This window comes from Porites lutea, chromosome 14 (genome assembly GCF_958299795.1).
Source record: "Porites lutea chromosome 14, jaPorLute2.1, whole genome shotgun sequence".
In the NCBI taxonomy this organism is placed as follows: domain Eukaryota; kingdom Metazoa; phylum Cnidaria; class Anthozoa; order Scleractinia; family Poritidae; genus Porites; species Porites lutea.
The window spans coordinates 11328635-11353426 of NC_133214.1; the positions used below are offsets into that span (position 1 = coordinate 11328635).

The window sequence follows — 24792 nt, forward strand, 5'->3', positions numbered from 1 at the left end:
TAAAAACAGAGAGAAAGACACGAATACAAAAGGAACACTCGAAGGGTTTCCGCTGGATTTTAAATTGCAAGAAAGTGAGGGCACGTAATGTCGGCTTAAAATCTAGAACTAAAACTTTCTCGAATAGAGTATTTATTGATTATTTTTCCCTTTTCTGAGTATACATTGGTAGATATTTACTTGGTATTGCTGGCATCAAGGCTATACCTGCATTTCTCGTGACAAGGGCAGATCGTCATCATCAAAGTCCAGTTCTCTGGCCTCCTCTAGGTCAGAATCATTTGAAGTGCTGTAACCACTGGTCTGACCTGTAACTTCGCTTGAGTTATCTCCGACTACCTGCTGCTGCTGCTGTTGCTCTAAGTGTAATGAAGCTGGACGAGATGGCCTAGAAAAGTAAAAGAACAGAATTAAAAGAACAAAAAATCAACAGAACATTCCCATTAGTTCAAGGACTTGAAAATAATGGTTTCACTACCACATGTGTAGCTGTTCCCACTTACATCTCACTTATATTTACCAATTATCAACAAAGTTTAACCTGCCAGAGTTTTTTTAAGCGTACAATAAGAGACTCAATAAGGTGTAACGAACGTCCTAAAAAGTGCCGATTAACGAATTATGAATTTTAATATTACTATCTGCTCTATAATGTAGCGTTAGTCAATTCTTTCAGTTTTCAGCTTGGTCCCTATAACGCAGCATCAAAGTAAAACTTAATCAGAATCTACCCACCTAACAGTACTGGTGAAACAAGCCTCGTCTGAGGTCACGTTATTAGTGGCGTCCAGACTTTCTAGTGACTGTGTTCCAAGGGGATTCCCAGAATCCATAGAAAGTGAGCTGCCAATTTCGTTACTTACGGGCCTGTTGTAAAGTACTTCCCTATAAAGACCTTGCTTTTGGTCAAGAGAGTTCTGAGATGTGCACAAATTATCACGTAATAAGAGGTCTCGTTGATTGTTTGCTTGAGAGAAGTTTAGTGACTGCGGTCTGGGTAAGGATATTTGACGCTTGGAACCCGCTGACGAGGAATCTCGTGACACACTGTCGGCCATATCCTTCTCATCTGTAAAACTCTTTTCATCATCAAACACAGGATTAACTAAGCCTTTCTCAAGACCTGGAAAAGACGAAAGACTCGTAAGACCATTAATGTTCATAAAAATGGGACGTCCTAAACTTGGACACATTTATGACCAACCCTTCCAGAAACGACTGGGAAGAGTTAGTCTTGTGTATTTTTTCAGAAAACCCTGTTTGTTTTTTTTTTCAACGTTATCTTCTAAGTTTTGGGCGTCCCGTTTTTACACCAGTCGACCTTTAAACATCTCTGACGTTAAATGCGTCTAGGGGACTTTAACTTCTCCAGCATAAAAAAGGCCATTGTCGTTCAAAAAGTAGGTCATAGTATTTTTGAAATTATAACGAAAAAGAAACAGAACTCTTTTATTAACACAATCACATAACGGACAGAGGTGACTGAAAACAAAGAAAAATCACTTTCATATCCTAGAAAAAAGTTGATGCACCGTTTTTCAAAAGCGACGGTCAGGAAAAATCGAGCAAAATCTACATTTCGTGACAGGAGTTGAAAAATCAATTTCTTTCAATTAATGTCCATAGATAGCTTTTAGATAGACAAAAAAACTTATGTAAATTGCTCCCGCCAAAAGCATTTTACTTTTGAGAAAAATTAGAAGATCGGTTTTTGATGTTGGAGTCTCAAAATTATAGAATTTTAACCTGAAATTCGCTAACATCATTGAACTTTCTTCGCCTTTGCAAACAAAGCCGCATGGAGAAATTTCGACATTTTCAATAAACAGAACAACAATATTGTTTTTCTTTCACCAGAAGATACTTTCAGGGCAATAGCAAGGCTCGTCGCGCTGAAATAATTCGAAAATGAGGGATAGGTGATCAGAAACTTAAGATCGTTAATCGTTTTCGACGGTAATATGTAACATGTGGAACAACTCCAGGCCCTCCTTATGCTATTTAAATCGCACATTTAGACATTCATCTAAAACACACCTGGGAATTGGCTTGGGTTATTAGAGGAAATCTCTGTAAGACGCCATCGAAACTCAGGAATTTTCATTGTAGGCCGGCGGTAATTGAGTAAACACTTCCAATTTCGAAACGCACAAAGTTGATATTTGAACCGTGAAGGCCCGTTTTTCGCACTTCTTGTAGGTTTCCCCATTGCAAAGTTGTTTTTCTATCTAAGGGCCTCTTCATATGAGCCCAGTTGACCGGGCTGGCTCGGTTACGGGGATGAATTTTGCTTTGGGTTCATATGAGAAATTTCAGCCCGGTTTCCGAGATGAGAAAAGGTCAAAGATCCTGGGAACGAGTTCTGGCGCCATATTTAGCAAACAAAGCAAACATAGCGAAACACAAAAATTTTAACTTTTGGGCCTATCTTAGCATCGGTAATTCTTAAAGCTGTATCACTGCAGTTAAATGGGATGCTTATGATGTGGAAAATACAGCAGGCAATGCAAGACGATGCCATCCGGACCTCCAGAATTCATCCCGCCGTTCATCCCGGTAACCGGGATGAAGTGTTCATATGGCAAAATTTCCAGCCCGCTTACCGAGATCTCGGTTGGAAAAACCGAGATCTCGGGAACCGAGCCAGCCCGCCCTCTCATATGAACACATCGAAAATTTTACAAAGGATTTAGAGGTGAGGCGAGATCTCGGAAACCGGGCCAGCCCGGTCAACCGGGCTCATATGAAGAGGCCCTAAGAGTGAGGTAAAAAGGTCGGAGTCACGGTAGTAACATAACGCATTTCTTGGAAAAGTAACATTTCGATGCCGATGGTGTTTGGAAGAAGAGAACGTTACACGCGCTAGAGTTCTGGTACTCATTTTTTGTCGAGAAATAAGACTAAGGATGACGGAACAAGAAAATATATTGATATTGTTATATCTCGAAAGGAGGAAAATTTTAAATAAGTTATTTTGGTCACGCTTCACTTTATTTGCCAGAATTCGATGCTTTCACTTGGAGGCTGAACCCAAGCCAAATCTCAGATATGTTTTAAATGAATGTCTAAATGTGTGATAAAACGAGGACTAAGAAATTTGAAGTTATATCACATGAAGAATAATGCCGCAGAAAACAACAACTAAATAAAAGTTTTTGTCATAGCAAAAAACCTGTTTTTCGTTTTTTTTAATTATGCCAGTCCAACAAGTCTCGCTACTACGTTGAAAGTATCTTCTAGCGAAAGAAAAAGCGTTGTTCTGTTGATGGAAAGTGTCCAAATTTTCTCATTGCGGCTTTGTTTGCGAACACGAGGAGAGTTGATGTTAAAACTGATATTCTTACTTTTCTCGAAAATAAAAGGCTTTTTGGGAGGAAAGTTTACATCAGAGTACTTGTCTACCTATCTACGGACAAAAAAATGAAAGAAATCGAGTTTTCAACTCTTGCCACTCAATGCCCGATGCTCTCCTGACCGTCACTCTTAAGCGGCACATCAAACACGAGAAGCAGTGTTAAATTACAACACCGAGAAGTCAGTTGAGAAAAATTTATGAGCTCATCACACCGAGTTTTTGCAACGCCTTTGAGTTGTCCATTATCATATGAAACACTGAAAGCACACTCCTTATTTGATAAATCTTACTTGAGCTGCAGGGTGAGCATTTTTCACCATTGTTGGCAGAGACCTATAATAACAATTGAACAGCAACATTATCAACAAACAAAGTTTCATAAATAAGCTTCGTAAACTATAGCTGTTGGAAAAGAAAGTGCAGGAAACGATGGGAAGTGGAAAGATAAGAAGAGAGGCTCCCGCCTTTTCTCTCTTCCCATCATCCACTGCACGCTCGCTATTTCTTACTTTTTTCTATTTGTATAGGTAATAGCACGATTTGTAGTGATATTTGGCATAAAAACCAGGAGTGATATTTCGAAATTGTTGTACGTAATTACACGTGCCGTTAGGCGAGTGAAATTTGAGACAACTTTGAAATATCACGAGTGGTATTTATGCCAAATAACACGTAGAAATCATGCTATTATTTGTTTATACTACTACCCGCAAAAGGTTTGTAATTTTCACATGTAGGTATTTCAAATTAAGCTGAAATACCACTGCTCTAAGCCAATCAATTTGCAGCAATTTCTCACGTAGTAGTATAGTTACTGGAATACCCAGTGCATGGGAGCCTCTGCGGAGGAGAGAGGCTTTGAGCAGTAACTGCTTCAATACATTCCACGTATGTGAAAAACTCACCTTAGTTTTACTGCGAAGAGTGAACTTGCCAGAATTGCTGCAATAAACCAGAAAGTATATCCATCATAGTCATTAATGTCTGAGCTCTTTTTATGTTGTATATATACAAGTAGTTTGATACTCACAAATCAGGAATGTTAAACAATTTCCGAATGACTTTCCCTAATATTGACAAAAGGAAGAAAGCAAAAAGATAGAAAAAACCGTACTAGGTAAGGCAACAGGGAATTCTGTGTTTTTTTCCGTGAGTACCAAACAGGTAATAAAACATTAGGCATACGTACTGCATAAAAAACTGAATTTAAGAAAGTGGCGTTATAAAGTCAAGAGAAAGTTTTAGAATCGACAGTTGAAACTACTTGGCAAGTTGACACGTGACATTAGGCTAAAACTCCAGATAACCACCAAATGAGGAAGGGAAAAGAGCAAACAACTTAGACGTTTCGCATGAGGGCATATGGTTCAGAGTAGTAGCTTTGAATTCAAGGTTAGCTTGCTGGAACAGTACAGTACCTTCCAATAACATTTATTAGAACTTATTGTAGATACAGCATCAATTATACTGGTGATTGTGAAAGAACCATCAACATTTGGATTCAAGAAAGCAAATCAATCACTTTTAACAATTTCATCTTTAAACACCAATTACAAATATAAAGGCAGATACGGCGGCCAACAGTTACATCAAAAGTAAAAACGCAAATCAAAAGTCGATCTTTAAAGTCGATCTTAAAAGTAAAAAGTCAAACTCTAAAATTAAAGTCGATTCACGAACTAAGAAGTCGACTCAAAAAATCAATTTTCAACTTAAAAAGTCAAAATCAACTGAATCAAAAGTCGACTTACGAGCTAAGAAGTCGATTAACAAAGTCAACGTTCAACTTGAAAAGTCGAAATCAAATGTCCATTTCTGAAGCGCGAAAATCTAGTTTCCACTACTCACTTCTCACTTTCGACTTCCACCGTCTCCCCCCTATTCCCCCTCCTCAACTTTTTCTTAACGGAGCGGAAGACTGGAAGAAAGTTTTCGTGCCAGATCATGGACGATGAAAAGAAGACAGGCGATAAGAACTTTTTTTGCTCCGGCAGTAATTTATCCCAAGGTGACGGGGAGTGCATTCCACGAAAACTAAACTCACCAAAACTAAAATTCTACCCCTCTGGTGATTTTAGCAACGACGACGACGACGACGACGGCTGACGAGAACGTCAAAAAAACGTCAACTTTGCACGTGCGTCGCGCTTTTTGTACATTTCTTTGCCGTTACTGCACGACTACGACGTGGAAATGCCTAATTTCGAGTTTTTATTGAGGATGTAAATAAGAAGCGACGAATTTTTCTTTCTCTTTCTAAACTTGAATGCGACCCGCAAGAAATCAACTCCAGAAAAATTCTCCTACATTTGACATTTTCAGCGGATTGGAATGTAAAACGCGACAAAGTTTGAAAAAACGCGAATTCATTTTAAAAGTGACGTTTTCGCTGCCGTAACCGTTGTCGATAATAAAGCTCCCTATTTTCATTTTCTGCCAGAACGAGCAAGCTGAAACGCCCAGTTTTAATAAATACACGATGAACCTTGAGAAGTGATTTGATTAACAAGTCACGAGCACGGGACAAAGAAAAAATCTGATTCCCCGACAGGAATTGAACCTATGACCTTCCGTACACCGGTGGGATGCTGTAACCACAGAGCTAAGAAGGACTCGTGGCGAGCTGGGTGATGAACCTTACTATAACTGAGCAAACACATTTACTGGACGATTGGCTTTTACCGTACCAGCTAGTCAGCTACTAATATGGTTGAACCACAACATCTCTGAAAATTCTGTTAGTACTGAATGTATTGATTAAAGTTTGCCTCGCCTCATTTACTTCAATTCAAGGATTTCTGAAGTTTTGTTTCAAAACGTTGTCCACGGTAAAACGAACAAGCCGTCGCCTTGGATGTGCGAGGCATTTACATTTACATTTACAATGTACAGCCTACCCCTCACATTTGAGGATTATTGGCTGGGTTAGTCAGAAAAAAAAACAAAAAAAGTTAACTTAATAGGCTAATAAACAGGTAGATGATTTAGGCAGCTTACATGGCTTAGTAAGTATCAGTGTTCGCTAAAGACAGAACCAGGCAAATTGTTCCACTCAATAATTGTTCCTGAGAAAAAGGATAGACACTCTGAGGACAGGCTAGTATGAAGCGGGATGAAACTTTCCGAGTGCAAGCGACGTGTCCTGCGCATGACAGGGCGCAGGAGCCCGTGAGAGTTAGCAGAGAGGAGCCCCCTAAAGAGGCCGTGAGCCGACTGTCAATCCGACGTTGTTCTACGGTACGACATCCCAGGTCTTCAAGCATGTTGGTAACGCTAGATATGTTGTTGTCAGGGTTTTTCCTAGGGTGCTTGAGGGGGAGAAGCTTCCCCACAAAAAAGTTGTAGCGAGGATCCTTTCTTGCATGTAGGCGATCCGTTTTCCTCATGAGGTGCTTCAATGAGGGGGACACATATTGCAGGCAATCTCTTGAGCTCGTAAACCTATGTGGTATACACCTATTTCACTTAAGGTTGCTCCCGTGAACTATGTTTCATAGCCTGCAATGCACTATGGCAAACCCTTTTGTAGCGGGAAGTTCAGTCTTGTTCACGTTCATTGAAATAATGGGGAAAATTTGTGAGAAGGCGTTCAAGAGAGCTTTTAAGTCAAATGGCTGCTAAAATTCTTAAGCATGAGCGAGCTCAAGAATTTCATTTTTAAAATCTCACAGTGAGAAATTAGAAGCCTCTTCTTTTAACCGTATTAAATGAATAGGGTTGTACCGCCTGATTAAGCTACGTTTTTGCATGGGCCAGAATGCTGGTTATTTCAATAAAGCAAATCAACGCTATTCTTTTTTATTCAGTTTTAAAAAAATTGCCTCAAAAATAGATAAACGCGTAATGTTATTTATTGAAGTTAAACAAACGCCTTGAGTTTGATTTTTTTAACTCCATCCAAAATTCCCACGTGCACAAGCCAAGCAAACTCATTGAAAATTTGCAGCATTTGCATATTAACGACAGAGAAAAACCTAACCTCAAATCACTGTCTTAAATTGAAAAGCCTAGTATTCAGTGTTTTGAAATAAATTGTCTTAACGTTCTGCTGACATAGCATAGAAGCGTCAGTCTCCTTTGCTTGGAGATTAGATCGAGAAATGAGGAGGCGATTAATTCTACTCGAAACAGGATTTACTCGCTAAAGGTTTTTTATTTCCCACTTTATCGACGTCGATACTTTTTACTTGTTTCTGAATTGATTTAGTGCGCGTGTTAGCGACGATCGGAAATACGCGGTCACAGGCTATACGCGTGTATAAATACACGAAAATTCAAGCGCCTCGATTCCAGAGAAATTTACATGGCACGTCATTTCAATCATCGCCGAAAACAAATCGCATGCTCATCACAGGAGCCATTTGCATACAATTAAACTTTACAACACTCGACCATCGCGGTTTTGCTAAAAACTTTCTTACTTTTTTTCGACCACTTAGTAGTGTTCGCTTGTTCCAAAGTAATCAACGTTTTCAAGCGATAGAATTCGTGGACCGACACGTTTCGAAAAAGCTCTAAATTTAATCTTTCCTAAGCCTTCTTCACAAAACATGTGTGGGTTCGATCACGCAACGATTCTTAGTCCCAGTTTACACGGTCTCCGTAAGGAACGCCTTGCACAATGACCCCCCATTTGTATATAAAATACGACGAAAAACCCCCGGGGGTACATATAGCCTATATAAGGGAGTACTCCCACGGCCGGGCGGGGCGGGGGGGGGAGAAAAATACGTTGCAGATTATGAGTCTCGCTGCTTACGCAAGCGAGACGAACAAGTCTACGACGATTTTACTCCGCGTAGGATAGGTTATAAGTTGGACTAAGCCATGATCGTCAAGACAATCTGTGAATTTTCGGGTAAACTTAGGGAAACGACACGTCGGAAATAGGCAATTGTGCTCCCAGTCAAATCCAGGGAGGTTCATGTCTCCTGCTATCCAGATATGTGATGAGGTCTCACCACTTGACCGTTGGAGTGATCTCTCAAAGTTTTCTAAAGTTATGGCGTCTCTCTCTCCTTCGGGCTTGACCTCCAAATTTCCTGGACGAGGCTACCAAGTATGGTAGGGGGGGTACGGGGGTGCTCAAAGTAAGAATTCGAAACTTGATTTTCGCGTTTTAGAAATCGATATTTGATTTCGACTTTTCAATTTGGAAATTTGCTTTTGACATCGACTTTTTATTTCCTAAATTTACAAGTTACTTTTACGCCCGGTTCAGACGTCGACCTTTTCATGAGCCGAACCTAATATATCTGATTGAATTAAGTACATAAAAGGTTCTGCGTTTAAATCAGTTAGAAACGCCTGTTTCAATTTGGAACGGCTCAGCCGTTCTTTCCGCCTAGCCCAGGCGGGAATTTCGACCTTGGATCTACTTTGGAAAGGCTTTGATTTATGTACCGAACCAAATGCACAAATTATTTATAACGCATTTTTTAAGCTTTTTGAACATGAACATGAATATTTTTCTCCTTTTGAATTTAGTTCGGCTGGAATTAATATCGGCGTCTAAATCAATTCAGCCGGCCGAAATAATTTGGGTCGGTCGGCGTTAATTCGAATTAGGTTTGGCTCATGAAAAGTTCGGCTTCTGAACCGGTAACACTTTTCTGGAAGGTAAGTATTGTACACAGAAAACAATTCAACTCTTGATTTAACAATCAATCTTTGTTTACCAGAGAAATAAGAGTGAAACAATAGACTGCTCACTCTTTTTTTTAAATAATAATGATAAAATGTGCTATTGACTCAAAGATTACAGCGAGACAAGCTCAAACACGGTTAAAGCATCTAAAAAGAAAAGCAATCACCGTCTTGTTTTCCCAGAAAACAAAGTCATTGAGTTGTAATTGGATGAGAAGGATAAGAGGATAAAGGTAGGTAGCACATAGGCTTAAAAATACAGAAGAAGAGCTAATTATCAGCCAGCCAAATCAGAAAAAATTCTCACAGACAAGACCTAAAAGAAAAAGAAAACGATGCACACAGTGGATGAAGAATGGCTGATGGTGCTGTATAAAAATAGAGAAGCCAAACAAAAAAAAGTAGTTTTCTCCGTGAAGTTGCTGTATGGTAAAGTGGTAATTAAATATAACTGGCAATAACTCGCAGGAATATTTGCTGCAGAGGGAATAGCCCTCACAGTTTGACATTACTGGCTATTTATTTAGTGTATTAACTCAGTTAATACAATCAAAACAATATTAATCTACTATTAACTGTGATTACATTTAAGAGACCTTTTAAAATACAGGTACATTTAACAAATCAAAAACAAACACAATAATTATTAAAATGCTTATAACAAGCCTGGATAGCCAGTCAGCACAATCCCACTAAAAAGATTTAGTGCACGGTACATGTAGGTGAAATCCAAAGATCGATGTCAAAGTGTAAAGGAAAGCGATCACATTCAATTCATTTGAGAACTGCACCTGTACACTGTAAGTATGTTGTGTATTATGTTCATTTGTGTATACTGGACTATTGTCCAGTACACTTAATAAAGGTTAAAATCCAGTTGTTCAGCTAATTATTAGATATTGCAATATTCAGTATGTCATGCACCATTATAATTATAGCTTACTTATTTGACAGCTGCAGTGTACTGGACCTGGACAAGTTTAGTCGGCAAAACTGGTGATGAGCCACAAATATCCTCCACACATATTTTGCTGTTGCTGCATCTTCCTGTAAAAGGATACAATGTCCATTTCATGCTCTCATTATTATTATATATTGTTTTTCCTGTTAATATCACCAGAAATACACATGTTTTGCTGGCCAGATTCCTTGCTACTACATAAGAAACTACACTGGCCCTTTGAAAAATATTGTACTTAAAGGATTTTCATAATGGAGGTTCTCCTGGAAAATGCCATTTAAGGCTGATCAAGCTGTATCAAAATATACATTAATTTTCAGGAAAATAAGCAGGATTTTTGAACTTAAAAAGCTGGACTTAAACGCATCTTATTGATTTGAAAAACATTATACATGCATAAATGCCCAACAGAGCCGATAAACTCTGCAAAGTAGGATTCAAAACAATATTGTTAACTCTCTCACCTCGATTTTGATGTTATTTAGAACCAATGGTCCAAATGGTTTCTGTTTTTACTTGAAAGCACTAAGAACTGCATTCAAAATTCATTGCCAAAAGCATTTCTTGACCGCTAAAATGGCCGTTAAAACAACCAGACCAAGTTTGTTGCGGTTTTGATTACTCAAAGCTTTGTTAACAACCTGCACATTCCACGCATGATGCAAATTTTGCCAAATTATAAACCTTGCAAACGCTCCATCCTTCAGCCCTCGCTTTCCGAGGAATAACGATTATTATTATTATTATTATCATGCGCGCATTATTTGGTTATTTATTTAATTGACGTGTACATTTAGTTCGTTTATTAACGTCTTAATTTTACTTTGCGTTATTTTCCTCACTTATACATTGTCCGTGACTGTGCTCACATGGTGGGTGGCTCCTCCTAAAATGTTCTGCAATTGGTATAGGATTTAATGGAGCCGAAACCAATTGAGGAATTGCACGCATTTTAGGCATCCTACTGATGAACAGTTGCGACACGTAGATATATATTTTTTAGCAACTAAGATAATTTGCAGTCTGTCTACTTTGAATTATTGTTATGATCATCAGACAAACAATGATAAAACATAATCATCATGTCTTCAGGACTTAATCATGAGACTGCAGGGTGCTCACTACATAAAGTCAATACTTACCATTTCAAAGTGAATAGTGTCAAATGACTTGGCACTATCAATACAAAAATAATTCTTGCTATGACTCATTCGTACAATGTCAGGCCACCTGTGAAAGAGAAAGACTGTACATTCCTGAACCTTCAATCGGAAAAGAGAGGGACTAGGCAAAAATACATTTATTTCAAACATACTAAGATTTACACATGAAAAAAAAGCCCGGGTAAAATTCGTCCGAAATACACAACAAACCAATCAGAAAAGCGAACGACTGTGAAAATACATCGTTCGTCCAATCAGAGACAGGAACGATAGTACTTCACAGTGGAGGGCAAAAAGGGCGCGACTTTCTGTAAAAACAAAATGGAAGAAGAAGTGCCAAGATTTGTTCTCCTTGAAGGAACAATGGATGACCTCATAGATGAGCAAGAAAACAAAAACACGCGTGCAAAGACGGACAGAAACGTAAGCCTACTAAAAACCTTCCTTCAAAGGGAGGAAGAGCTCAGAAACGTTGAAGAAATACCTCCTGCTCAACTCAATGAATTGCTGAGCGAGTTCGTACTCACTGTCAGTCTGACAGTGAGTCTTTGTCATCTTTGGTTCTGAACCAAAGATGACAATGATTTCGAGCCCACATTACTGCGAGGTATGATTGCAGGTTTTGAACGATACCTCAAACAGAAAAACTATCAAGCTGGTATCATCAACAATTTAGTGTTTGAGAAAACTCGCAAAACGCTACACTCCAAGCAAAAACAGCTCAAGAAACAAGGGAGAGGCAACAAGCCAAATGCGTCGGTACCTGTAACAGAAGAGGAAATGAAGGTCCTGTACAACAAAGGTCTTCTTGGAATCTCAAGTCCAGAAGCGCTTCTCAATTCTCTTTGGCTAAACAATAGCCTCCATTTCGGTCTTCGAGGAATTCAGGAACATCACAATACGTGCTGGGGTGATGTAACTCTGAATAAAACGGCGGACGGTGTCGAGTTTTTAGAGTACAACGAACGGCAAACGAAAACACCAACCGACGCGAATGTCTCTGATATGAGGCCTTTAGCACCGAAAATGTTTGGCACAAACAGTAGTGAGAAAGACCCAGTTGCAGTGTACAAGCTATTTGTACAGAAAAGACCTGACGGCATGAAAGGAGCAGAAAGCCCGTTTTATTTGGCAGTAAACCATGCATGTGAAGGCCAGAAGCAGTTCTGTTTGTTCTTCGAGCAAATCGTGGTTCAAAGGTCGGCGTAACCAACTTGGTGGGCTGATGAGGGAAATGGTAAAGAGGGTTGGTCTGGAAATCCTAAATTGAGAATTCACAGTGCTCAGAAAACATGGTGCAAAGTCTCAGCGACCAAGGAGTTCCAACAACCCACATAGCACAACTCTCCGGACACAAGAATCTTAAAAGCATCGAGAACTACAGTTCGCTTTCCACAAAACAACAGCAATCCATGTCAAACACCGGCGAACATATCCAGTGAAAAAGCTGTCAGCCTGCCCAGTGCAACAGTGAGCAATCCTCTACCTTTGGAATTACAAAAAGCCCTGGCTCAGCCTCAGCAAAGCACCAGCATCACAGACCAGAAGTTGGTAGCGTTATTTAGTGGAGCAGTGATCCAAGGTAGACAGTTCTCAGTTACAATTAACACCGTGAATCAGTTGCCAAAAATAACCCCACAAGAAAACCCGCCGTGGAAAAGACTCCGCGTCTTGTCCAGCAGTTCTGATGAAGACTAAAGGAGAACTATTTTATACAAACCACTTAATAAAAACTACCGTATTTTGATGTACGTTCCTTTTTTTAAAATAGAGAATTTCGCATTTTTAAAACAGAGGTTGTCCCATTTTTCCTATTTTCTTTTCATACTTCACAATTCTACGCATCTGCAAATTCGCGGTGCCATATTGGTTATCTTTGTCTCTCTTCTAAAAGTAAAATCTCTCCATCGCAAATTAGAGTGTATCAAATAACAAAATAAAAAATATATAGTTATCAACAAAGACTGGATATCGCGCCACGTTGCGGATTTGGCAGTTTTAATAATAATTGCTCTTGCACTGAAATGGCTTCTAATCTTTGAAATTTGTCGAAACAATCTCAGTATGTTTGAGATAAAAACATTACATCATGGAGAGTACTTGAACGATTTTTATTCACTCGTTGCTTTACATAAAAAAAACTCACTCGTTCGCTGCGCTCACTCGTTCGTTTTCTTGATGGATCGCAACTCGTGAATAAAAATCGTTCGTGCGCACTTTCCATGGAATAATCTCTACTTATGGTATTATCTCTAGCAAATTTCTACTTAACTTAATGCTCATGTTAGTCAAGAAATAACTTCCAATCTTCTAATGTACTGCAATGCTTTTTCTTACATCACATTTTAGTGTCCATTCATAATATGTTCTCTAACAGTATTTACAAAGTTTCAAATATTCTTTGATACAATGCCCTCACGTTTTAATATAATAATGTCATCCACAGTTAGGACATTGACTTTTTTGTATGACATTAGTAAGGTATAATTGTGCTCTGACTATTTTCAATCCAATCAGTCCAGAGCTGACTTAGTGTCCATGTGTACGATGCTGACTCAGAAAAAAAAATTAACACACAAGCACGCACGGAAAGTGCTTCTATGTCAAATATAGGTTGCACCTTCTGGAGATCTCTTAAAAATAGCTGCCTACTGAAAGCAGAAAGTGCTATAATTTCCTTTAATTTTAAAAACAAATCTCACCATTTTCAGCCTAAAAGTTCATTTTGCATTTGTGCATGACAACCATGTTTTCTTCTTTACACTCACCTGAAGTATACTGGTGGTATGCCATGTGGATGTCGAACAACAATACCAACAAAAGATGCACCAACTAATATGATGAAACCATCTTTGTCCTAATTACAACAAACACAACATAATCACTAAAACACTTCACAAACCCTTTTTAAAATGTTGTTAAATGAAATTTGGGCTAAGTTAAACCCGAGACAATGCTGACCCGCATTCTCTTGCTTGTGATTTTCGGGGGCGCCCTATGCCTTCGCAAGGGTCTTTGGGTTTTACAGCTTTTCGGCTGAGGTCAACCCAAATTGTTACGTTCACGTTGCTTTTCATTGCTCGTGCTAGTTAGTCTGTTTTGCTACCCGTGTTATCCGTTCTCCCGTTTTTTGCTGGTTTGACTTCCTCTCGTTCAACGAAGCACAGCCTGCAATCGGCGCTGTTTTCCTTGGATGCGGCTGCTTAGGCGCCTTGGGAGGCTGGTGATGCAACAATATCATGATCTGTTAATGATTCTGCTGCTGCAGCGCTGGGCACCACACCTTCTCCAGAGATGGTCGCTCTTATTTCGCAGTCGGTACAGGAGGCGATGGCTGCGACAAGCGAGCTCGTTGGCGCGGCCCCGGGGTTTGTCAGTCGTCGCAAGCTTCATCCTCGTTCTCGATTCCAGGCGACGCTGGAGGTGTTTCCTTGGCCTTGGATTTGTCCGCGGCGAGTTTCTTGGCGTCTGGCGCTGGCTTTCAGGGACCTAACCCACCTCAAGGTAGGCTAAGTGTGTCCTGTTGTTAGTCCGTCGTTTGTTCCGACGTTCGCTGCTCCAACGATGTCGCTCGCCCCGTTTACTTCGAACGCTGTCAACTTATCGCCAAGCGCGACTCGCGATGTCGCCGCCTTATCAGTTCCTCGAGGGCCGCCCCGTGCTAATGTTTCGACCTTAAAAACAACGTCGGCGGATGGAGGATATCGCCAGCTGGTGCGATACCTTTGGCATTTTCTTCCTCGTGCTGGTGTCTCATTTTCCACATCGTTGGAAGGACTTGATCCAGTATCAACTCCTTATTCTCCGCAGTTACAGCCATTACAGCGGTCGAGTATAGCTCGCGTATCATGCTTTCCGCGAGGACGCCGCGACGTCAAAACTGACCGACTGGTCTGCCATGAATGTTCAGTTGTTCAATTCTCCTGCCGCTGGGGCTGCTGTTCGCGTCTCATCGGCGCAATCGTCAACCCGTCCTGAACCTCCTGGCTCCTTTTCATTTGTGGAGAGCTGCAAGTCGTGAAATAGGGGGCGGTACACCGCCCCATTCCGTGTATTGCCCATCGTCGTAGCCTGTGCTCTGGCTCCCATCGCGTTCTGGCTTGCCATCAGGGTCCCAGTAAAACCGGCAAGGACGATGGAAGGCGGCGTGCGTCGCCAGAGCACCCAAGTTCCTCGGCCTCGAGCAAATCGTGTCATGTATAGCTGTCGATCGTCCTTCATTGCTATGCCGTCGAGGGCGTTCTGTACGCGGTTATGACAATCTTTTAGCGTAGGTTATCGCTATTTTCATCGTGTATTTGCTGACTATTTTCCGCGTCCTTGGGCACGATGAACGTTGTATGGTTTTATGATTTATTCCTACCTTCCTTCACATTCAGATGCCTATGCGTTTTATCTTTTTATTATTGCTTTCAGATTTATTTGATCATTTAGTGCTTAGGTTTGCAGTTAGGTTTTCCTTCTCCTTGTCGTTCGATTACAGTTTGTGTAAAAAGTGGTTGAGCTTTATTCTTAGTACGCTTTGTTTTGTTTTGTTTTGTTTTGTTTGTGTTTTGTCCCCTTTAGTGTCTTCGGCCTTGCATCCAGTTTCTGTCGTGAGCCCTCTCAAAATGGCCGCTTTATCCCGCGATTTGGTCAGGCACCCTGATCCTCGCGCAGTTTCATGTCCTGAATGGGCTTCGTTGGGGCTTTAGGCTGGGGTTTCAGCGCATACGCAATTTTAACTCTGCGAATCAGAATAAGCTCTCTGCTACTCAACATCCTAAGGTTATTGACGAGTATTTAGCGCATGAGATAGCTCGGTGTCGGGTGGCATGCCCCTTTTATTCCCTTCCCTTTCCCAGTTTACACATAAGCAGTTTTGGGGTCATGGGGGAAATGGCGCATGATTGTGGATCTCTCGTCTCCCGCGAGTGCTAGCGTGAATAATGGCATAAGTTCCGAGGAGTTCTCAATACATTACATCAAAAAGGATGAAATCATAGGATGGTTTCTAAGTATGGTCCAGGAAATTTGATGGCTACGTTCGATGTTGAAACCGCTTACCGCAGTATCGCTGTGCACCCAGACGACAAGTTTCTCTTCTGAATGAAATGGCGTGGCTAATATTTTGTCGACTTACCCTTGCCGATATGGCAGTTGCAGATATGGTAGAATAGATACTCCTGAATAAGCACAATCTTTCCGACCTTTGCACTATTTGGATGACTTCATCACAGCAGGCCCCGCTCAGTCAGACCAATGTGCAAGAAATTTGTCCATAGCAGTTTCGGTTTGCCGCTCTCTGGGTCTACCACGCCATCCGAGCAACTGCATTAGCCCTTGCACTTGTATGCTAGTTCTGGGTATCGACTTGAATTTGGAGCAGCAGACAGCCCGCCTTCCGGCAGACAAACTGGCAGCCTTGAAGGGTCTCATCTACTCCTGACTTAGTCAAAGATGGTGTACGAGGCAGCAGTTGGAATCGCTCATCGGCCATCTTCACCGTGCCACTAGAGTTGTGTGGTCAGTACGCTCATGTGTGGCGCATGATTAACCTTCTTTGCTGTTTCCGAAGGAGAGACCACCTTATTCGTCTGTATCGGGAGTTCCATTTGGATTTACACTGGTGGCAATAATTACTCACCATCTGACACGTAGTTAGTTTTGAACTTATCCTAAATGTCGACTCCCATAGATTTAAAGGTCACCTCCGATGCTGCCGGCTCCTTCGGCTTCGAGGCCTACTTTCAAGGGCAGTGGTGCTTGGTTTCCGTGTCAGGCTCAACAGTCGATTGCATATAAAGATCTCTTCCCTGCTGTGGTGGCACCTTTCACATGGGGTCCTCAGTGGTTTCGGAAACATACTATGTTTTACTCTGACAATGAGGCTGTGGTTCACATGCTGACGTCCAAAGTTCCCTTTTAGCAGATTGTCTTAGACTGCAAAGGGTTCTTATGGGAAATACGCGTTCGCAAGGTGACTCAACAGCTCTACACTTACCAGTTACGGACTCTATCTAGTTCGGTATGACCACTGTATGTTTGGGGCTGCCTGCAGGTGGTGTGCGTCACGAGATTCGACCAATCAGAATGCGTCATTTGTAGAGCGCCTTTCGCGCTCGGAAAGAGCCGTTTTCAGAGGTATAATATACCTCTGAAAACGGCTGAAATTTTCGCTTTATTCCAAGCTTGTGTAGGCAATTTCGACACTATACCGCCGAGGAAAGTTGTTGGAACACTTTATCTTGATAGTAGATGCGTTATTTTTAAATATTTTGCTTTCTTGAGCGTTTGTGACAAGTTTGAATTGCTCGGTCATGTGCAAGCCGCAATGATGATTTGAGTGTTATTTTCGCCGTTCTACTTGGATTCATTGCTGGTTAATGTTACCGGTTTTATCGGATTACTTCGGTCAATTTGTTACTTCAACCTTTCTTCTTTGTAAATTTTGGGGTATAACCGGGTCTACCCCTGTTAGTTTCCCCGTTACGAGGTGTTGAAAGTGTCTTGGAATGAACAGATTATCTCAGCCAAGTAGCACAAGTCCCGGGAAACGGGCTGAAAAACGTGCCGAAGGGAAAGCCGACGTGAAGCGAGTAACGCAAAATTCAGGAAGAGTTTGTCTCATTTTCAATCAGAAAAGGCAAATAAGTTTGAATAACCTTTGGAAACAAAACATCTTTCATAACTCAGTGCGGAAAATGAAAGCGTGTCTTTAAAATAATTTGCATACAGTGTGTGCTATGTGTATGCAAATGTAAATTTACGCGAGGGAATAAATCTCAACGAAAACACAAAACCATTATCGAAGATCGTAGACAATATCATACAGGATTTTAAAACTGTGAGGTTAGGTTTATAACAAAATCGATACACTGCGCTCACTTGAATGAACGTACAGCACAAGATTGTGGTTTATTTCTGCGGCCGTAGCTTCAGTGAAATTCCTATTGTGCTGTAGCTGTTGGTCTGTTTTTTACTTGCCTATAAAAGATTTATTTGCTTATAAGGATTACAAACAGAATTGCCGATGAAAATAAAATTGTTATGCGAGGCGATGCAAGATTTCTCACCTTGCTCTTTGTTCGCGCTCCCCCTCCTTGCCCGGTTGATAAAGTCAATCAAAAGTTACTATTAAAAGGACGAATTTTTTATTTGAGCAAATCCAGGTATGAGCTACAGATCTCTTTCACTCTTGTGAGATAAAAATATACATAAAAGCACAGCACTAAAGAGTACCTAAAATCTTCTGAGAAGCAGGAAATCGCCGCCTAAAATCGGCTAAAATCGCACCTTCGATCGTCTCCGAATCGCGACTAACTTATTGAAATTACCTTATGAAGCTAATAGCAAGCATCTAAGGCCAGTATAAGGTCTTGAAAATTCTCCAAATCGCTCTCCTCCGTAATGTTTTTCAGAAAAGGAAGCAGTGTTTTGATCGCGGGTTTTGATTTATCTCTCTCTCACGAGATGCGAACTCGACCGTGTCACGATTGAAATGAGGCGCATAAACAGTTTTACCCATGACCCTTTGTGGGTCGTGACGCACACCGCCCGGGCTGCCTGAACCTTGGCTTATTTTGGCTTTTTACGGTCGGCGGAATTTACGGTTCCCAACTAAGCAAGTTTTGTCCCAGATCGTCATCTCGGTATTTCAGATATTGCTATTGACTCCAAAACGTCTCCCTCCAGTGTACGAGTACACATCAAGGCCTCTAAGACTGACGCCAGTGTTATATCAATAACATGATTTTTATCGGACAGAAACCTGTCAGTCAAGTTTGGAACTTGAAGCTGAACTCAATATAATGATGAATGTCTGGGATAGTTGCAAATTGAAAAAAAAAAATTTCCAAGTAGGCAAAATTGTCCAACAGAAATTATATGACTGTATAATTCGTAATGAGATATCTGATCGGAACCAAAATAAACATTAACTGTAGATACCTTAGCAGGGTAGTATTCATCACCAAATCCATCCATCTTCTGAGTAATGATAACAAACTCTAATTCTGCTTCCTCTCTTGTCATGCCCCTAATATCAGATACACACATCACATTACAAGACAAATAAAGATGGGAGCTTAAAGACATCAGCTCTGAAGAAATTTATCAGGAGAGGTCAGTACTTATGAGTAATACGGACTTGCTTAAAAGACAAAAGCAGTTCTGTGCTCTAACAACACTTGGAAGCTCCTGGTGGTTTACTAATACCCTCTTGACTTATTTTAATTTCTGCATGTATCACAAAATGCTCATCAACCTGCATTTCACAATACAAATAATTTATAAGAAAAGCCACAATCAGCTGCTACTTTTTTCAACATTTTCAAAAACATTTCCACCAATGATTGCTATTAACCTTACCTGTACTGCTGATATAAATTTACGACCTGCAAGTCAATGAAGAAATAATACTAATAAAGACTGAAATACAATGCAATATTCAGTTGATTTAGGAAACAGACCACCGGTAAGTAGAGTTTACATTGATTGAAAACTTCAGTCAAACATTTATTTGTATGTTTTACGGAAAATTGATTGCATCAGTGTATCGCGCTGCGCTCGTTCATGTGCTGTAGTGTTGCAAAGGGTTTCTATTGCATTGCTGTTGGTCTGTCTTTCGAGTGATGTTGAAGTGAATCCAGGCCCAGTAGGTACGTCATCCATCCCTGTTAATGCTCCTCCACCGTGTATTCAGTTGTTTGAAAATAGCCTCCGGCTCTGCCATTCGAACATGAGAAGTTTTAATAATGACAAGTTTCAGCAGATTATTAAGGACATTCATTAAGTACAGAAATCGATGTGCTTGTTTTAACTGAAGTTAAAGACAAATGACACTGAACTTCTCTATCCTTCAAATCAACTTGTCCTATTATTGTTGCTGGTATTTATTGTGTGCCAGACTTCATTGCAGAGATGGACTCCAAGCTTGAAACCCTCATAGAAAATATTTATGTCTGAAGTAAGGAAGCCCCGCTACTTGGCGATTTTAACATCAATAAGAGCGGCGGAACCTCAACCATCACATCGTAAAGTACTTTTCCATCACATAGGCAAAACGCAAGCACTTCCTCAACACATTTGATCAAAAGTCATCATTGAAAGAATTCTGGAAACATCTTAAGAGTGCTGTTGGGCAAATGAGTAAGCCGACGTCTCGCAAACAAGAGTTGGCACAGAAAACATCATCAACGAGCCGAATGAAATGGCAAATGCCTTTTTAATGAATTCTTTACTTCCGTGACCACTACATGTACCTACAGGGAAGGAACTGATACTGATGCGGTTTCAGCACCAAACTCCATGAAGCTAAAAGCGTTCATTAATAGCAAAATTTCACGCGAAAACAAGTTTGAAGTACCAGAGATCATGCAGGAATTTGTTCTGAATTATCCCAGCAAACTGCAAGTTGGCAAAGCAACAGGCCTTGATGGTATCAGTGCTCAATTACTGTGTGCCGCTGCAACCTGCTATAACGTCTTTCTTGACAAAGGTCATCAATCTGAGTACCAATACAGGAAATTAAAAACTTTCCGGCGTGTTGGAAAGAATAAGCTAGAGTCTGTCCTGTCTATAAGGCTGGAGACCGACTGAACACAGCATTATGTTAGCCATCCTTTCTAAGGTACTTGAGAGATATGTACACACCTCAATGTATGAGTACCTCGTCAAACACAATCTTATGAGTATCCACCAATCAGGATTCCATCCCCATCTTTATTGTGATAGAGCTTTGATAAAGTAAGTAGACACCTTAGTTACCAACATGGATAACGGATTGATATCTCGTTTAAATCTCATTGATTACCACTAGGCTTTTGACCTGGTTGACCATGCTACACTGTTAAAGAAACTCGCCATCTATGGAGTCTCAGGTAGATGACTCTCGAGTGGTTCAACTCATATCTTAAGGAATGTAAGCAGAAAGTCATGATACAAAGACGACTATCGTCTCCTCAATCTATTACCACTAGCTTTCCTCAAGGCTCGATCTCAGTCCCCTATTATTATTATACCTGCCACTGGAAGTCTCCAAAAGTACTGTCGAAATTTATGCTGATGATACAACACAAATTGCATGGGTATATACTTTTGAAGAGGTAGGGACCATCGTCACTCATGAACTACGGCTTCAAAGCAGATAAGTCGATGAAAATAAAATGGTTTTACACCATAGCAAGACAAAGTCAATAATTGTCTGCAGCAAGCCAAAGTTTCAGGGCTCGGTTGGTAAAAATCTTAAAGTGAGAACAGATAAGCATATAAGGGCCAACTTGATTCGTTAGCGGAAGATGAACTACTTGGCATAAGGTTAGACAACTGTTTAACATGAGACAACATATGGCTTATGTTAAAGAAAAAATAGGGAACTTGGACTTTGCCTACTGAAAAGAACAAAGAAATTTCTTTTGCTAAAAGCAGGCACTTTGTTCCACATGTATAACTCAATTATCCAGCCAATATGGAATATGGAGTGGTTGTCTAGGGACCCAGTAACAAACGGCACATCCAAGATATTATCAAATTGCAGAAAAGATGTGCCAGAATACTCCTGGATAAAAAATGAGACACTCCATCCTGACCTCTATTCAAAGACCTAAATATCTTGCCGTTTGATAAAAGACTGGGCTACTCGTGAAATATCTTAGTTTTCATTAGGCCCTCAACAATCTCGCACCAAATAACATAAGAGCTATGTTAACAATGTCTAATGACATTCATAATGCGAGCACAAGAAACGCAAAGCATACTTTGATACTACCAAAAGTTAGGACTAGTATGGCAAAAACTGCTTTCAAGTTTTCAGCAGCTAGGAGCGCAAACAAACTCCCAAAAGACATCAAAGAGGCCCAGTCGATCAGTACATTTTAGCATACCTTTTATGACCATATTCTCTGTAACTATTATTCGTAAGTCAGACTTTCTAGAATTTTGTACATTAATCTTTACTTAATTTTGTTTAATTTTTTGTTTAATTTTTTGTTGTGGGCCACGAGTATATTATCTGTGGATATCAAGTGAAACCCTCATTAAAAAACGTATCTATCTATCTTGGGTTTTTCTCTTTCTGTCAATTATTTTAGTGGGGGCGGGGTTAATGCTAATCACAGTGTTTTAGCATGCTCGCCCAGCTTGGCCCCCAAAAACAAAACAGGGAATGGCAAAGGAAATCCCGATCGTGAGTGGAATTTTTGTCCAGGAAAGGAGGCAGAAATTGCTTTATTCTTGCAAATGACAAGAATAAGAAATATTGGAAAAATCTTGATTATAGCCCAGAACAGGATGATCACAAGCAATGAGCTTTGAAAAATAGAAACAAACCAAACGAATTGAAATCCACCAATCACAAATCACAAACCATGACCTTTTGAACTCGTTCAGGTAACCATGTGTTTCCTGAGAGGTCTGCTAAGATAATTGACAGAACAGAAAAACCCAAAATTGCTTTGAAGTTTGCAAAACGCATAGCCCGATACAACAAATTTGAAAGTGAATCACCACTAAGAAGAAAAGTCAACATCACGCATGATATAACTCTCTGGACGAAATAAGTTATGGACACTATGGACAATATAAAAATAATTCATATATAAGACAATATAAATTAGTACCTGCTGTTCAAGGATATCCCTTGAATGGTTAACAGCAACATTCTGCGGTACAAAAATTGCTGACAGTTACGTACAATGTATTTGCAGACAACAAACATAAAATTCCAGTCAGTTACAGAAAGTTGAAATTGAACTACACATGATTCCCGGTCCTGAATAGGTGTGTTAATATACACGATGTGGAATGCAAACATCTCACTGGTTTCACTGCAAATGGGATCAGTTGTCCACTGTGAAGCACATCATACACATAAACAAATTTCCCAACACTTCTACTTTTCAGAGGGCAAAATAAAAATTTCTTTTTCTGTGAATTTCATCTGTGTAACTGGCAGGATTGTTAGTACTTGGAGAATAGGGAGGAGAGACTTTGAAACCTCGCCTGTGGGCGTAGGAAAGCCATGATTTTTAGAGTGGTTTGGTCACACAGTGTGGACAGAATTATTTTTGATAGGCTGAGAATAGAAACATGTCAATCAAAATGAGAGTACCTGAGAGCTCACATGTCTCTCATGGGAAACAAACCCAATCACAACATTTTCTAACCACGCTGTTACTGGCAGTACTATAAAATGTCTTATAGAGAGGAAAAGTCATTACATCACATTGCCATAATTGGTAGCAAAATTTCTGGATGACAACAAACCGAAAACGTCACTAAAACAGCGAATTCACACGGTTACAAACCTCACGATCTTATTCGATTTCATTTATTTTGTCAAATGTTAGCAAAATTTCAGGGGTTGAATCCAAAACGACCATATCTAAGTTTAGAAAAAAAAAGACAATTTTTGTGTTGTGCTCACCAGTACTTCATAAAGCGGGCGTGTATTAGGAAGTTTCATGTCGCAGTTGTGTAGCACTAAGCAACAGCTAAGAAATGTACAAAATAGCGTGATGCAGGAGCAAAGTTGTTGTTTTGCTAATATAGACCTATTGCTTTAGAGCCTTCCTCGTTCCCGTCAACGTCGCTGTTGCTTAAGCTACCTATCGTTGTGATCCAGTTGGTTATGTGATGTCACGCTTCTCCTCTCTATTGAGAATGACTTATCAAAACCTTTGTCTTTTAATATGTTAATGATTAGAAGGAAGGCAAGAAGAACTGGAAACTTCTGCAAAGGATTTGCTGCCCAGTTTCGGTACAAGTTTTATTATTTACAAGATCTTAGCTTTGGTGAGGAAGTAAGTCTGAAAAGTATTATGAATGAATAAATAGACATGAGTTGCTAAATTGCAAGGTTTCAATGACTACAAATCCACCACAATTTCTTTACTGTATGTGGAAACAGGTTTTCTGTTGAAACATACAATGTGTACTACTATTAAGCAAATCCCCAAATTTGACTTTACAAAACTGTAGATTACATGCATATTAAAATTTACACTAAATTGTTAAATGCAACTTTACTTGACAATCATCCATGTTTTGGTTGCTTCTGTGCCAAAACAATTATTTTTTTTGTTTTTACACACAACCCCTGCATGCTGGTAATTTATTAACGTGGGTTTTTGCATTACACCCTAACTCTGATTGGCTGTTAGAGCTATTGTTTACAACAGAGTGCTTATTAAAAAGTGAGTGACATTAAAAAAAGTTATGTTATCTGGCAGATAAAATTTTCTCAATCATGCCAGGGCGGTTTCATGCACTGCCAAAAATGTCACACGCACACCATAACAATTCCCCCAGCTATGCAGGCTAATGCAAATAATATTTTTCCCTTGCATATTTGACAGCCTTCTCAGCTACTATTCTATAAAATTATTAATATTACAAAGAGGTAGCTTGATGGAAAGAAGTTTGTTTGATAGAGTTTGATTTATGTGAAGGCAATTAAGAAAGCCAAGAAATGACATAAGAGAGAGGCAGATCAGTGCAAATGATTTTTACATGTAACGCTTTTATTCTCTTTTCATCTTATTACATACATGTAGTAAATAACATTACAGTGTATAACTGTGAAAGGTTTGAACCCAGGAGTCATTTCAAATGTAGGTTGAGTTTGCTTGTCCAGGTGAACATAGTCCTGAATAGGACTGTTGTTGTTGACAGTGACTGAGTCGTTTCGA

The 24792-nt window shown here is 40.0% G+C and overlaps 1 protein-coding gene across 1 annotated transcript in view; it reads right to left on the reverse strand.

Moving 5' to 3' along the window:
* The window catches only part of LOC140924381 (tyrosine-protein phosphatase non-receptor type 21-like), a 45682-nt gene that overhangs the window by 13535 nt on the left and 7355 nt on the right, over positions 1–24792 (reverse strand). Inside the window, exons 5-14 of the mRNA XM_073374414.1 lie at positions 22723–22764; positions 19475–19500; positions 19055–19142; positions 13894–13982; positions 11105–11192; positions 9945–10048; positions 4261–4297; positions 3646–3688; positions 736–1123; positions 208–388 (exon numbers count right to left, since the gene is read on the reverse strand). Coding sequence (XP_073230515.1) covers positions 208–388; positions 736–1123; positions 3646–3688; positions 4261–4297; positions 9945–10048; positions 11105–11192; positions 13894–13982; positions 19055–19142; positions 19475–19500; positions 22723–22764 — 1086 coding nt within the window. The remainder of the gene's footprint in view (positions 1–207; positions 389–735; positions 1124–3645; positions 3689–4260; positions 4298–9944; positions 10049–11104; positions 11193–13893; positions 13983–19054; positions 19143–19474; positions 19501–22722; positions 22765–24792) is intronic.